Source organism: Falco peregrinus, chromosome 4 (assembly GCF_023634155.1).
Source record: "Falco peregrinus isolate bFalPer1 chromosome 4, bFalPer1.pri, whole genome shotgun sequence".
Lineage (NCBI taxonomy): Eukaryota > Metazoa > Chordata > Aves > Falconiformes > Falconidae > Falco > Falco peregrinus.
In genome coordinates, this window is record NC_073724.1 from 106,463,956 (window position 1) to 106,480,566 (window position 16,611).

Genomic DNA, 16,611 nt, shown 5'->3' on the forward strand with positions numbered 1-16,611 from the left:
AATAAAATAAACTTTTGTGTCTAAACACCTATTTTTAATAGTGTAAAATTTTAATAGGTAGTCCTTGATGTAAAGGACTATACTCTCATATATCTCTCTTCTCTATTCATAACAGCATCCATAACATTTAAGCACATAACAATCTTTAAAGTACACGGTTTCCTCATCCATTAGGTAGGAAAACACTAGTATCCACATTTTATAAATCAGCAACTGAAAGCATAGATGGGTTAAGATACTTGTCAAAATCATAAAATAAGCCCGTGGGAAAGCAGGAGCATTTACCACTTCCTAAGTTTGCCTCTAATACGTAGGATTCTCTGCAAATAAGTAGCTCTAAAATTGATATCAACATTACGAAAAGGATATAAACCTGGTTTTTAAAACTGATAAACCCTTTTATTATCTTAATATCAAAAGCTATTTATTTAAAAAAATAAAATCTGAATTCTCCATCTCCTTCAAACAAGAAATTAAATTTCCATACCTGTTCATATACATGAACCATAGATCCTGCTAGCTGATGTATTTTTGGTAAAGAACCCCAAACAGGGTGATTCTTTAGGGTTTTTTTGTAATACAGGTTCCAAGTAGGCACTATAAATAGTTTGCAGTTGGTCTCTTTCTGGATAGCTACAATAGAAAAAAGAAGTAATCGCTATGGACTATTATTGTTAGGTTTTTTATTGAAAAAAGATTCAAAGTTATATACACAACTACTGAGAAATTTCAATGAATAGTATCTACATCTAGCAGCTAACTAAAATTATAATTTTATTACAATAGGCCACCCTCAGAAATTTTCTAAATTCATCTGTAAATGTGTTCAAACTTAAACAAACAAACAAACTTCTTTCCAATTTATCTAATTTTGTAACCAAACAGCACCTTAATATAAAGCTACAGAATACAGTTTAATGAAAGCAAAATCATCTAACAGGAAACATATTTCCAACACTACACTATCAAGTGGTTGCTCCTTAGCTGGTTTCTCTTGCCAAGAGGCACCAAACAGTACCAAATCTTAAGATCTCAAGCTGTTACAAAACATGAAACACTAGAACAGCAACATCTTCATAAAGACTGAATTGATCAAGGGCCCTATAAACACAGGCTAAATCAGAGTTCTGACAGTCAAAACAATTTCCACATACTTACTCAATTGCACAGAGACGAACAATAGAAGTAAATCTGGAGCTAAGTTTATGTCTTCCTAATGTTCCTCCAGCAGACATGGAAGCCACAATTTGGATGTTTTCTAAACCAACCCATTCTAGATTTTCATCATAAAATCCTTGATATGTAAGAACCTTTAATAATTAAATAAAAAAATCATTAAAAGAAAGCCAACAGAATATTGTACCAAAAAAAAAAATAGTAAGAAGTATACCATTATTACTGTTATCTTAATTGCAAGAGGTATACTACTACCCCCAGTTTGGTATCAGCTGCAAACTGACTGAAGGTACACCCTGCCCCATTGTCCAGATCATTATGAAGATGTTAAACTTGTACTGCCTTCCAGCTAGGCTTTGTGCCACTGATCTGGGCCTGGCTGTTCAGCTAGTTTTCAACCCACCTCACTATCTGCTTACCCAGCCTGCACATCAACAGCTTTTCTGTGAGGATCTTTTGCGAAACAGCATCAACAGCCTTAGAGAAGTCCAGGTAGACTATATCCACTGCTCTCCCCTCAACTACCAGCTCCTTCACTTCATCATAAAGTTTATCAAGTTGGTCAAACATGACTTGCCCTTGTTGAATCCATGCTGACTACTCCTGATGATTCGTGTATCTAATTATATTTATATAACTAATAACATTATAACTGAGGTGAGCACCGTGTTTATTTACTTATGCATATACACCAAATAAAACCAGTATCTTATTTTTGGCTGACACCTACATATTCTATCAAAATACAAACAAAACTCATGTCAATACAGGTGCAGGATTTTAATTCTGAAAATAATCAATACAGGTATTTACTACTTACGCAAAATTATTTCCATTATACATAAGTCTCTCTATAGTTAACAGACATAAGTGTTCACCTGCTGCAGAAAAGCCACAAGAGTGCTTGTTCCCCATTTATCAGGTTTGGGTAGATTGATGTCCTTTAAGTACAAAACAAGCCTTTCACAGTCCTTTGGTCTGTATACTCGTCCAGTGTTTGTACTGATTACAATGCAAGTTTGACTTAATTTTTGTAGAAGATGTTGAGAAGTAGTTTGTGCACTGCAGTGAATGGTAGCAATCTGAGTGGATCGGAGTTGAGAAAACGCATAATGAAGCAGCATCCTAGAAAAGCAAATGTGTACATACATATATGCACAAGTAATACATAAATGCATTAAAATACTGTGTATCCAAAGATATTGTATCGCTTTTGAATGAAAAAGCATATACTACATCCTGTATTAATGTAATAAGTGATGCATGAGGTTTGCTGAATTAAACATCCTTATGTTTAAAATTATAACATTTTTCCGTTCAAGAAGTTCAACAGAAGTGCAGTATACAGCTACACAAAACAAACACCTGTCCTAAGTGGAGCAGCAGGAAACTGTCAGTGACCTGTTGCTCCACTTTGACATGCACAAATGGGATCCACCCAAGGGTACTGAGGCAGCTGGCAGAGGAGCTTGCCAAGCAACTCTCCATCATTTATCAATAGTCCTGGCTAACTGAGGAGGTCCCAGAAGACTGGAGGTTAGCCAGTGTGATGACCATCTACAAGCAGGGCTTAAAGCAGAATCTGGGGAATTAGAGGCCTGTCAGCCTGACCCCGGTGCCAGGGAAGGTTACAGAGCAGATCATCCTGAGTGCCATCATGTAGCGTGTACAGGACAACCAGTGGACCAGACACAGCCAGCATGGTTCTGCTTGATGAACCTGATCTCCTTCTATGACAAGATGACCTGCCTAGTGAACAAGGGAAAGGCTGTGGATGATATCTATCTGCACCTTAGTAAATCCTTTGACTCTCTCTCCCACAGCATTCTCTTGGAGAAAGTGGCTGCTCATGGCTTGGACAGGTGTGCTCCATAATGGATAAAAAGCCAGTTGGATGGCAAGCCCAAAGAGTGGTGGTGAAGCAAGTTACATCCAGCTGGCAGTTGGTCACAAGTGGTGTTCCCAAACACTCAGTATTGGGACCAGTCCTGTTTAATACATTTAACGATGATCTGGACAAGGGGATTGAGTGCACCCTCAGTCAGTTTGCAGACAACACCAAGCTGGGCAGGAATGTTGATCCACTTGAGCGCAGGAAGGCTCTGCAGAGGGATCTGGACAGGCTGGACTGTTGGGCCGAGGTCAATTGTTTGAGGCTCAACAAAGCTCAGTGCCAGGTCCTGCACTTGGGTCACACCAGCTCCACACAACGCTACAGGCCTGGGGAAGGGTGGCTGGAAAGCTGCCTGGTGGAAAAGGACCTAGAAGTGTTGGTTGACAACCAGCTGAACATGAGCCAGCAGTGTGCCCAGGTGGCCAAGAAGGCCAACAGCATCCTGGCTTGCAAACAAAATAGTGTGGGCAGCAGGACAAGGGGAGTGATCACCTCCCCATACTCAGCACTGGTGAGGCCGCACCTCGAATCCTGTGTTCAGTTTTGGGCCCCTCACTGCAAGAGTGGTATTGAGGTGCTGGAGCATGTCCAGGGAAGGGCAACGGAGCTGGTGAAGGGTCTGGAGCACAAGTCTTATGAGGAGTGACTAAGGCAACTGGGGGTGTTTAGTCTGGAGGGGAGGAAACTCAGAGGGGACCTTATTGCTCTCTACAACTACCTGAAAGGAGGTTGTAAACAGGTGGCAGTCAGTCTCTTCTCCCAGATAACAAGTGGCAGAACTAGATGAAACGGCCTCAATTTGTGCCAGGGGAGGTTTACATTGGATATTGGGAAACATTTCTTCACTGAAAGGGTGGTGAAACATTGGAAGAGGCTGCCCAGGGAGGGGGTGGAATCACCATTCCAGGAGGTATTTGAAAAATGCATGGATGTGGTGCTTAGGGACATCTCTACTGACGAACTTGGCAGTGCTGGGTTAACAATGGGACCTGATGATCTTCAAGGTCTTTTTCAACCTAAATGACTCTATGAATCTAAATACCTCATACAATATGATCCAACCTTCTAAATAAGGACCCTAAGACAGGCAACAGGATGAGGTAAATTCAGTTGCCTGCACACAGGCACATAGTGCCTCTTGAGATGATATCAGATACCTCATGTGCCTTTCAGCTGTTGCTCCATGACAACACAGGTTTTCCAAAGGTCCCATTTCATATGTAAAAGACTCATTCAGATGTCTTAAATGCATAGTGGAAGCCTGAACTTTCCCTGTAGATCTTCATAAGTATTTACTTATTTACCACTACAGAAAGTTTGTTTCATTAGTAGCCTAAACAAGTGATATTCTAGCAGAAAGTTGTATGATAAAATCATTATAACAAACTTTATCAAATAGCTAGAAGTATATTTTGCTTAAAATAGGAAATACTCTTTACCCCTTTCCACATCCTTCAGGACCCACAAGAAGAAATGGCTGGTTTTTGTTAAAGTCTAGCCAGGGTCTAAAGTAATCTAAACCTCTCTGCATGTCAGGGGTTTGGATGACGGGAAGTGTTTGGAGATTATTGAAGTCCTCAGCTGTCAGATTTTCAGGTTTTTTCAGCTGATATAGCATTAGCTGTCCAGTGTTTGTGTCATAATATGTGTCCAGGGGCTTCCTTGGATCTGGTGGAGATTCTCCTGCCCAACTGAAGATCTTTAAAAAAAATAAAGCTTCAGTTAAATCCATACTCCTAATGACAAGATCTACAATTTTGAGATAATCTAAAGGATGCTCAAAGAATAATTCTTTAAATTTAAACATTCAGTTCTTTGATTTGATAGTTTTAATGCTGTCTTTGAAAATTCAATCATTATGTATACACTTTATGATTAAGTCCTTAACTAAACAATAACATATTACTCTTCTACATATTACTGTTTCATAATATAAAGTGCATAAAATAAATTGTATTTAGCAAAGCTTTATATAAACTGTCTTTCATATTAGGCAATGTACATAAAAATTATCATGAGAACGAGATAACTCTTTCACATGCATCAATAGCTAATTCCAGAAGCTGAATCTAAACCTTTACCATCTGCTCTGTATATACGGTTTAGCTTCAGGCTGTGTTTTGGAAGGAACTATTTCCTTCTCTCCAACACAAAACTCAAGTGTGATTGTGGAGATAATTATCTCCAGGGACAGACTTTTGTAGACCCTATGGACAAGTATACCCACAGTTTTCCAACACTAACCCCTAGTCCTTATGCCCTCAAGTATCTACACAAAGATAGAACCACATCCCAGTGCATACAATACCTAACTTCAAAATAATGCTTTAAGAACACCTCCCTGATGAGGTGCAACAAAGCCCTCACATTACTATTTCAAGCATTCTGAAGAGGAAAAAACACACAAAATAAATCTGTATTACATATACAGACTCAGAAACTGCTATAGTGGGTCCTTGCATAAAAGAGTGTGGACAGAGGCCATTCCGTATCTCTTGGTGCATCACCAAAGGATTGCTGTCTGGGCTGGATGCACTTAGCAGCCTATCACTGAAATAAGAAACATTCCCCCACTTCTCAGCTATTTCCCTACAGACAACACAGATTGCAAATAAATTAGAGCACAGATATTCCATTACTGTAAATCTGCATTGGTTAGAAGACAGAAAATCACTACTCCTATTACATATATTGAGAAGTTCTTAAAAAACTTGCTGAAAAAGATTATTACCTCTTTTGCAAATTCTTGTCGTGATTTCATGTTGAGATTGCCACCAAGACCACGTAACAAGTTAATAATAAACTCTCCACGATCTGTACACCCATGAAGATGAGACAGTCCATTCATCACAGTTCCAACTAAACTTGTTTCTACCACAAAGTCATTCTGTAAATTGCAAGTTGTAAGTTGTAGTAGATGTAAATATATTCCTAAAAATAAATGTGATTTATTGCTAGCAGCCTATCACTCATTGCTCTTTGACACTTCCACAAACAATTAAAGATCTCAGCACTGAAGTTGTTCTACAAAATTCACTTAACAAGCAATTATTTTTAAGCATTGATTTGGAAGTTTTAATTCCAGACCAAGTATTGATGCATTTTAGGATAAGCAATCAGAACTTTCCTTATAGATTTTCAGAATCTATAAGAAATCAGCATAACTGTACACTGAAAACCCCTCTCCTGTACAGATTCTTTATGGATTTTGCCCTTCAGCACCAACGGGGATTTGCAGCCTCAGGATCAGTGTCATGGTTTTTCCTCTGCATCTCCCTGAAGATACTTTTAAAAGTCTAAAAAATCTCCATGGGTGAAAGAACCAAGAGAGGAAATAATATTAAAAACACAACACGACCATATACGTTCCCCAAGGGGAAGTAATGCAAGTCTCCCAAACACTAGCTCACTAGCCACAGCAGTGGGGATGTCTCCTAAATAATGTTTTGTGCATCACAAGCCATTTGTTCAATGCAAATGCAACTCCAGAAGCAGTAGTGGAGGTAGGGAAACATGTAGAATCCTTAAGAAAATCTAGCACAAGCAGAACAATTATCTTGATGTAGACCCCAGAATCACAGAATTCAGATAATGTATAAGGTTTTGGACTATGCTTTTTTAATATTGTAATTACACATTACCTTTTGTCTATTAAAACATCTTTCAGTTAAGGTTTTGAGTAGAAACCTAAAGAGCTAAAGTTATATATTAAATCCAGGACAGATTAGTGGAAGCCATTAATATTTAGCATTCTGAACAATCAGACTACTTTTTTAGATATGCCTTTACCAATCATTTTAGGTTTCTAGCATTACATTTCTCCCCAACCTTTTACAAGCTTCAGTCTACATTGTGCATCTTTTCAAATTTTAGGGTTGGTTGGTTGGGGTTTTTTTTGTTATAGACAATAACTTATATCTAGAAAAACAATTTCTTTACTTTTCCATTTTTTAGTTTAGACATTTGTACCTTTCAGATCTTTGAAAACATATAGAAAAATGTCTGGTATGGAACATTAGAGACAGATCTCAAGTTTCATAGAAATATATGCAGTTAATTAATTAAAACTCTATTAAATGTTTCAAAAATTTCAGTACAGCAATTAGGTTTTGGAAATTGATTAGAATAGTTCCAGTATTAATCTTATTAAGAAAACAGCTATCAAAAAAGCACTGAGGTTTGTTGTTTGGGTTTTTTTACTTAAAATTTAAAAATATTAATAATCTCTTCAGTGTTACACTAGAAAAATGGATTGCTAACAGAAGCTGAAATTTGATTAAATATTCAGTTACTAACCTTCTTCACAACCCAGTTTAAAGCCTTTTCAAAACAGTCCCCAATCCAGTTTTCAAGGTTGTATCTGCATTTTTCAGGCTGACTTCTTAGCCAAGATTTTATCAGAGAATTAAGATCTGTATCTTCATCACTAAGTCAAAACAAAACAAGATTCAGACAAATACAAGGCATCCACATCTGCACATAGACAGGTTCAAAGGAACAACAAAATTCCACGAAAAGTTCAGGAAAATACCTTAGCAAGAATTTCTAACCAATATTTGGGCTCTCTAAGGGTCAAACACAGACAAAGAATCCACCATGTCTTTTTCAAAAAATCTGATATATATTAGCCAAAAGATTATAATATGACAGAGCAGAGGGGACATGCAACCTAAAGAAAACTTCCCTAGTGATTTGTTTTCTAAGTGTAAGCAAGTAATTAAATTGCTCCATCTACTTCAGACTACCTTTCAAGAAAAGTAAGTACATTTGCTTACTTTAAAAGTACATAATACTCCTGTGACTTACCTCAGAAAGATCATTCCCATTCGAGATATTGTAGCAGGAGAGGCACAGCTAAGGTCATGGGTTTCAAATATAAAATTGACATTTGAGCCAAATTGAATTCTTTCTCCACTGGGCATAGTCAACAATCTGTTGTCATCCAAAACAGAATTCAAAGATTCAATCCATTCAGGATCAATATCACCATCACAAATTATCCATGAAGTAACGTCTATTTCCAGACACAAAAATAAAATATCAAATCCTAGAAAAACACTGAGAACATCGTCTCTTGCTATTTTAACACTAGTTAATACTCTTCCTTCATTATAACTTAAACGTAAGTTCTATGAAGATATTCCTTACATGCTTTACCTGCTGCTCTTTTTGCTTTCTTATCATAAAATTTGGAATGTATATATCAGTGTTCTTGAATATGATTGTCACCAAAAGTTTTTCTTACCTTATGCTGTCCACAAACAATAACATAATATAAAAATGTATCTCAAAATCAACAATTTCAGTAATTTAAGCATAATGATGTATAACTCCCTCACAGACATACCTCGAGGCTCTCGTACCACCTGTCGAGCACTATTTGTAAGCACACCATCAGACCATTCTCTGGTATCCATGTCAATATGGCCTAGTAACTGATGTCGAGGCATAGCTTTAGGATTCATAGTATACTGTTTCACTACTTTCCCAGTTTTACCAAGTGCTGTCTTTAACATCCGCCAGAGCGTTGATTTACCTCCACCACTTGGACCTACAATAACTACACCCATTCTTTGACGTAATTGTTCATATAATTCCAAAGCCTTCTTGATCTAGATAATAAAAGAGATAATGGCTATGTGAAGTTGCAAAGCAAAAAAAATCAATCATGTTTTTTTAATGTTTTTCCAATTTACTTTACATGCAGTCATTTTGTTTCTAGAGTTTTATTTTTTTAAACACTACACTAGATATTTGCTTAAGTCATTAAAGTTATGATACTAAAGAATATCAAGAAATTTAATTTTGCATGTTAGAAGCCTTTCGCTAAATTACTGATACAAAAATATTAGCCCCCTTTAAGCACATTTTTAATGAGAAATTAATGAAAATTTAGTCACAAAAGTTTATCCAGCTCTACATTAAATAAATATGAGAGACAAAATTGACTGATAAAAACAAGTTTTCACATGTTTAATTCTTTCACTGTCCAAAACATTCATTGGTGTTTGTACCTGGCTTGAACGAAACTGTGTCACATGTTCACATCTTAATTTTCCTTGCACTATTTTTCTTTCAGTTATACAACTGATCTACCATTCTTCAAACACACACATCTGTTTTTTATATACATGCAATTAGAATCTAACTATCAGTTATTCTTGCTTTTTTATAAAAGATTTGTTTCAAAAGTAAACTGAAATGAGTCAAATGAATGCAATATTAATCAGGTCTAAATCAGACTAACTCATATATCTTTTGTTGCTGTAGTTGATGTTTACCTGGGTGCTTATAATTTCCAAGTTTGCTTCTTCAAAGACTTGTTGTAAAGCTGTAGTTAACTCAGCATACTCTACATCTTTAAAGTCAATGCCAGGAAATACATCTTTAACCAGTGCATCAAAACGGGCGCAGTCCGCAAAGGTAAGCTTTGACATGGTATTAAGCCGCAAAGCTTGAACCACCATGTGACTTTCATTAACTGGAAATAAAAGCAAAGAAGTCAGACCAATTTTAAGCCGTTTGATGGGATTTTTTTTCCATGGAATGTATCAGCACTTGAGCCCATACTGCTAAGACACTGAAGGTGGAATCAGGGAGCAGACTATATTCTAGTTCATGTACTGCTCTACTTGGAAGCTAGACGAGTGCCTTACTATAAGTATCACATATGTTTACAAATGCATTCTATACAGATATGAGATGGTTATGATGCTGGCCAGATAGTGCATAATAACCTATACATTAAAGTGGGCTGAAGAGTAGCAGTGCACAATATCTTACTTGTTAAAGGCACTCATAAAAGAAATTAAGGACCCGGATTCTAGACCTTAACTGTCAGAGGCGGAGTTGAAGTCCCATCTCAAGTGCATCCTAATTAGCTAAGAATATTCCAGAAGTCAACACTCCACAACTCCTCTTGAATCTGAATTACCATGGAAATGTAAGTGTTTTGGGACCAGAATGAAAACAGCCACAAGAAAGCCTTACTCTGCCAGAAAAATAAAGATGCTCATAATGGGAAAGGCACAGGGAAATTTGGAAAGAGTTCAAGGATTTTAGTCCTGAACAATGTCTTAAATGCAAATGCTTCTACAGACAAATTTTTTAAACACCATGATAAATGATTAAGAGGAAATACACTGACATTGAGGAACCTGATTTAGAATGGTTGAACTGCTTTACTAAAAGAAGCAATATACAGTTTAAGCAACATTTAAGAACACAGCCAATACACCAAAGGATTTTGATTCAAGACAAGCAAAATAAAATCCAGGCAAACGTAACGGAACAGGAAACCATATTTGTTGGGAATATCTTGAACTTCCCAAGCTAAGAGATTAAAAAAAAAAAAAAAAAAAACAACACCACACACACAAAGAAAAAATGGGTTTAAAACATAGGTAAATCCATCCACCATGCCTTTCACAGGGTTATTGAAAAATATATTTTAAACCAGACCACACAAATTTCAGCAAATTTCACATATCTAAATATGAAGCTAAAATGGCATAGCAAGAAACAGTGATACTAATGTGCCCTAAAACACAGCACTGGTAATCCTTCTTTGGCAAATCCAAACTCAAGTCACTAACAAATTCTTTAAAGTTGTTATGCCAAGATTTGTAAACCAAGCCTGTCTAAAAACTTTCAGATATATGCTATTTAAGTGAGCAAGAAGCAGCAGTATCCTAAAGATGTAAAACGCTCATTCATCCCACACTTTTAATTCCTACTCGTTTACCATCTAAACAACAATTTCAAAAATCTTGAAAAAAATAGTGACCCAGTCTAGTCCAATACATTTCTATCATTTCTACCTGTCCTCATATTTGTCTCCGTCTACCAATCTGAATCTAATGCCATGTGACAATTTTAGCAAACCTCAAATAGAATCAAAATGATCTGATCTCTCATGAATAATGACAGCATCAAAGGATCAACTTTCCTGCCCTAAGCCAAGTGAAAACAAAGAATCTTTGAGAACCCCTCAAACCCAACCCAAAATAAAGCCCTATATCTATATTCTTGTCATATAAAAGCTCAATCTAGAATATGACAACAGTCTTTTGTGATCTCCTAATAAAAGAGGACTTTCACAGGTACTTTTTTCTTTTCTAAATTGCCTCCAGATACAAGCCATAGCTTCTTGAAATTCCAGCGAACAAGAAAGCTGTAATGAATGATACCTGTACGATATGCTAAACAATCAGAAGTTTAGCATGGTTAACCTTACTTTCTTGCTTTGCTTCACTTTTCTTCAGCTGATGAAGAAGACTGCCACAGCCTCTCAAAACAGTCTTCAATGCTCGTAAACCCCAATCATAGTGCTGCTGTGGTGTCAGAAGCTCCCTAAATTAAAAACAGCAATACTGTAATAAGCTTTAGGCAACAGCACCTGAAGTTTTTGTTTGGTGAATGAATACGCTCATAATATAGTTTTGGACAAAAGAGAAACTGGTGAGTAGCACCATCTGAAATTCATTTGAAAGATATAAGCAATGACACTCTGAAATTTTCAGAGGGAGTATACTCAATAGGCAATGTATTTATTATTGCCCCTAACAGCATTAATTACAACCTCTGAACTTTGTTCTTCCTAATATGCATACTTACAACCAAAAAGCCGTTTGAGTCTAAATTCAACACAATCCTTGTGAGTATTCATATACTCACATTCATATTTAGTAAGTGTGATGGGGGGCAATACTTTGCCACCTTGAGATTATAACTGCATTCCAGGTATTTTCACACCTGAACCTCCCAATATATTCCAATATTTTTATTTTATAATTTAGATTAGTATCTACAGAGATTTAAGAGCTGTATTGAATGTAAAATTTTGGATGACTGAGTACCGGCAGTTTCATGTCTAGTTTTGTTTCCAACACATAGCTTTCTGCAATACCCAAATCATAAAATATTATAGAAAAATAACAAAAAGTATGCATAAATTGTATCCCTACAGTCATGCTTTGGCATGGACTAGACGGAGAAGAAACAAGATGGCAGTGAGATAAATAAAAAGATCAATGCTGAAATAAAAGCAGGAGGGGAGAGAATTACAAAGGTAACATGACAAGGGGGACAAAAAAAAATAAGCAAGCTCACCTTGCCAGACTGAAAATAGCCACTAATTTTCTACCAAGTATTTTGGCATCCTTAAAGCCTTCTGAATACAAAATCACTTCTGCAATAAGTTCGTTGTCTGGATGAGTCATAGCAACTGGCCTGAAAAGTTGTTTGAGGTTATCAGGAAGCTTTTGTCTTCCTCCATAACCTTTTCCAGCAGGATTCAGAGTGATAAAAATTCCAGAATTATGATCCATTTCAACCTAGCATTAGAAGTGCATTGTAATAGTATATTGTCATATGAAGCAGTATTGAGAAAAGTGGGGTAGACTATGTTTAGTGACAGTAGTCAAGTTTTTAAGCTTGACGCTGTCATTTATGGAGTATTTTATAGGAAAAAAATAAGTAAGTTTTGCTGTACCTTTTTGCCAAGCATCTCACATACAGGACTATGATTCTTCAATGCATGTTGAATTGTCTGAATCTGCATGGATACTGCAGACAATACAGCTTCCTCAAGTCTATTGAATTCATCAAAACAGCCCCAGGCACCACACTTCACTAGGCCCACAAATATGCGCCCCATCGACTGCACATCAATGCCCTTAAAGTTAAAAAGAATACTATCAAAATAAGAAAATAATAAAAGACTGCCTTCCCATCTATTAAAAAACATGCCATTGGAAAGAGCCACAAATTCTAATGGAAATTGACAAATTATCAAAAGTATTTCCAGAATATAAAATTGTTTTATGATATGTGAGCATAGACATCCAATTCCTGAATTATACAGAAACATTCACCTCATCACAATTAAAGACTAATACTTGTCTTCCAAGAAGTCCACCCAAGGCCTTTACTGATTCTGTCTTTCCAGTTCCAGCTGGACCATAGGGATTTCCTCCAAGGCCCATCTTCATAGCCTGAGTAAGAGTTAGGTAACACTTATCTGTCAAAGGTGTATATACAAGTTTAGGGGAATTACCCTGCAGAAACAAAAAAAAATTATATTGATTGGTAGACAGAAATCATTGATGATGTAATTTCATTAATTTCATTCAGAAGTCATTAACTTGAAAATATAACACAATGGTCAAGATTACTGTCTTATTAAGTCTACGCATTTGTTTACAGCTATGAAGTTTTCCTGATTTTATAATCAAGTTTCAAAGCATTGTGCAATTTTTTTTAAAATTACAGAAAAGGGGACAACATAGATGAAACTGCACTCTCATATAAAAAAGTAGAAAATATTTATGTGATGTTACTGCTTTCCATCTAACTTATATTTACCCCATCAATATCACAAGAATGAAAACAACTACCCTAACTTTTAGCATTTTCTGTGAAACAGCATTCTAAGGACACAAGAAACTTGAAAAAAATGGTAACAGTTGGGAGGCAACCAGCATCATGTATGAAATGGGAAAGTGTTTGACACATTTATGAAAGCCACCATGTAGAAATTAAAGATACCACACCTGATATTCGTATGTATACTGGAGTTCAGCATCTACCATCTGAATGTAACATGTTTGGTCTTTCATATAAAATCTCAGCTGCTTCTTCCAAGCCCAGTCTTCAGCATTGTGAACCTGAGCTTGATTCAGTTGCTTCACCACATCAATGTTATGAATGATATCAAGAATCAAAGCTTTAAGCTTGAGCTCAAGGATTCCTGATTCTGCAAATAACCACACCCCCCCCCAAAAAAAAAAAAAGAAACAAAAACAAAACACAACAGTGTAGTAAGGTACATTACCCATTTTCAAGTTCATTGTGCTGCTTTCTATTTACCAGCAGACTTTATTCAGATCACATTTCAATTAAGTATAGAAATATTTATTATCTAAAGCAAGCAGCATAAAATGAGATCCTGACAGAGAATGTGAATCATATGTAAATTCAGTCCATTAGAACTGATTTTGTCTGCCTCTACAGTCAACAGAGAGATAGAGGTTTTTCTGGAAAGCATTTTATTCCAGGAGTATTTACAGCTATTCCAGGAGTATTTACAGTACTTCAGTACTTAGCGCGGGACAATCTGTTAATTGATCTGCTAAGGATCTGAAAAACATACTATGCGCTCTCTGGAAATTTTACTCAAGACTAATTAGGGCAATGTGCAATTAATGTTCATTAGCAGATTGAGTGCATTAGGTGTACTCTGAGAACATATTGTTTAATCTAGTTCAATTTGAAAGAAATCCAGTTTATGTGCTATAGTATACCATTCCACGATGGGAATTAAACCAAAGCAAGTGGGGATAATCAGGCAATTCCCTTCAAAAATTACACTTATTACCCAAATGAAAAAGTTACTGTGGAATGAACACTTTTCTATATCTGATGACATTTCTCCAATGGCTACATAAAGAGCACAGAAAGGGAGCTTTGATAAAGAACAACACTAACAGACTGCTGAAGGTAGGTGATACGAAACTTATTCCTAATTAATATATCAGATGTTAACAGTTCATAAATTCTAAAGTAGAATTTAATACAGTAAGCAGCTATATAAATGTGGTAGAAGATTGTCAACTACATGTCAAATTGAGTCTTTTTATACACATAGGGTAAGGGCCATCTCACCTAACCTACGCTACAGAATTTCACATCTTAGGTAGTCAATTCAAAGCCCCCCTTCTGGTCAAAACAGAGGAATAAGCACTCAAAGGCATAACTATTCTGACCCAGTTGGACTACGTAGGATTCAGAACAATCATGTCTTGAGAATAACTAGTTTATTGGTTTTGCTACAGAAGTACTCAAGAATTATTAGTTCAACTGCAGGTGTATACATCTAAGATAGAAAAAGAATCACATACAGAATATAGGCATGACATAATGTACCTCAACTGCTGTTTGGCCATTTCCTGTGAAACATAACACTAGTGCACAGTTCAGTAGCTCAGGACCAGTTATTAGCAAATAAATAAACCAAAAAAATATTAGAAGATATTAAAAATAATTAAATATGTTTTAAAATATGTAAGTGCTCCAAGACAATTTTTAATTAAATAAAAATCCATTGTACAATCTGAAATAGTAAATACACTAATCTTGGCAGTAATAGGTGGGTAACACTATGTAACAACTTCATGAACTCAAATCGAGACAGATTTATATAATATCCTGTTTAAACAGGGTTCAATACTACACAACTACATAGTCATTATGAAGAATTACATATTAATTATAATTTTTATACCTGTACTCCCAGAATCTTCCATACGACTATCAATACTAGTATAATGTTCCAGTTTAGCCATGAGTTCTAATTCTAACTGTTGCAGATTATGGTCTTTGATAGCACTTTCAACATCTTCAGTGAACTTAATTTGTTCTGCTAAGGAAAGAATCTTTAGAAGAAAAAGTTCAAATTACATTTTATAAATACAGAAGACATAAAGAAAAGAAGGTTTTCAATTAATTTGTAATTTCTTATTATGTTTGATATTTAAAATATATTACTGTATCTTTTTTATACAAAGCCACATATTTGCTACGCTTTTACGAACAAATGTAGCCACCTTAAAATCTGACAAAATTTCGCAAAAACTTGCAATGTAATACAGCAAACGCTTTAGTTGTTCTACAGCATGTCATAACAAAACTTCTAAAGCACCTTTTCCCATTAAATGATATGTCAGATGAAAACTACCATACTGTAGGCATCCTGAGCCCATACTCAACAGGCTCAGGAAAACCTCTGCCTTTTTGCGTCACTGATCTGCTAATACAGTATTTTGCATTCAGGTTTCTAACAGTCCACTTATGTTCTAATTACTTTACGTTCACTAGAAAAGCCCTGTCTAAGCTATGAAGGTTTAGTCAAACTTGGAACTGCAAAGATCAGTAACAAAAAAATTCCACCAATTATGCCAGTCTGAAGATTTGTAACAGTAACTACACTCTGGTGGAAGGAAAGAGTAACCCACAGTCCTGTGCGGGAGTGACAGGATCACTGAGCAAAGGGCACGAGGTGATGCGACAGGAAGGGACCACAAAAAACAACAACATGGTGCTTAAGCAGGGTCACCTCCAGCACTTGCACAGCAGCAAGGAAGCACCTGCAAGGCACCACTATGGACAAATTCCCCAGACCCTCTCCAGAAACTCAACATGCTGGGGTGCCTCTCTGAAGTGCCTGTACACTAGTGCAAGCACTACGGGTAATAAACATAATGAACTGGAGATCTGTGTGCAGCTGGGGTGGCTCCCGTGACTGCAGTGCTGCTGTGGAGAGATACAGGCATGTTAGGAAGAACAGGCAGGGAAGATGAGGAGGGGGAGTTGCACTTTACATAGAAGAGCAGCTGGAGTGCATGGAGCTCTGCCTAGGGATGGATAAGGAGCCAGTTGAGAGCTTACAGGTTAGGATTAAAGAGAGGACAGGTCAAGGTGCCATTATAGTGGGTGCCTCTTTCGGGCCATCTGACTAAGAAGAACGAGTGGATCAGGCCCTC

The 16,611-nt window shown here is 36.5% G+C and overlaps 1 protein-coding gene across 1 annotated transcript in view; it reads right to left on the reverse strand.

Annotated features, from left to right (window-relative positions):
* DYNC2H1 (dynein cytoplasmic 2 heavy chain 1) overlaps positions 1 to 16,611 on the reverse strand; it is a 177,952-nt gene that overhangs the window by 130,846 nt on the left and 30,495 nt on the right. Inside the window, 16 exon segments of the mRNA XM_027777052.2 lie at positions 488 to 565; positions 567 to 633; positions 1,159 to 1,310; positions 2,055 to 2,301; positions 4,510 to 4,769; positions 5,802 to 5,957; positions 7,367 to 7,496; positions 7,877 to 8,084; positions 8,418 to 8,682; positions 9,352 to 9,551; positions 11,307 to 11,422; positions 12,182 to 12,405; positions 12,564 to 12,746; positions 12,946 to 13,128; positions 13,624 to 13,826; positions 15,354 to 15,504. Coding sequence (XP_027632853.2) covers positions 488 to 565; positions 567 to 633; positions 1,159 to 1,310; positions 2,055 to 2,301; positions 4,510 to 4,769; positions 5,802 to 5,957; positions 7,367 to 7,496; positions 7,877 to 8,084; positions 8,418 to 8,682; positions 9,352 to 9,551; positions 11,307 to 11,422; positions 12,182 to 12,405; positions 12,564 to 12,746; positions 12,946 to 13,128; positions 13,624 to 13,826; positions 15,354 to 15,504 — 2,823 coding nt within the window.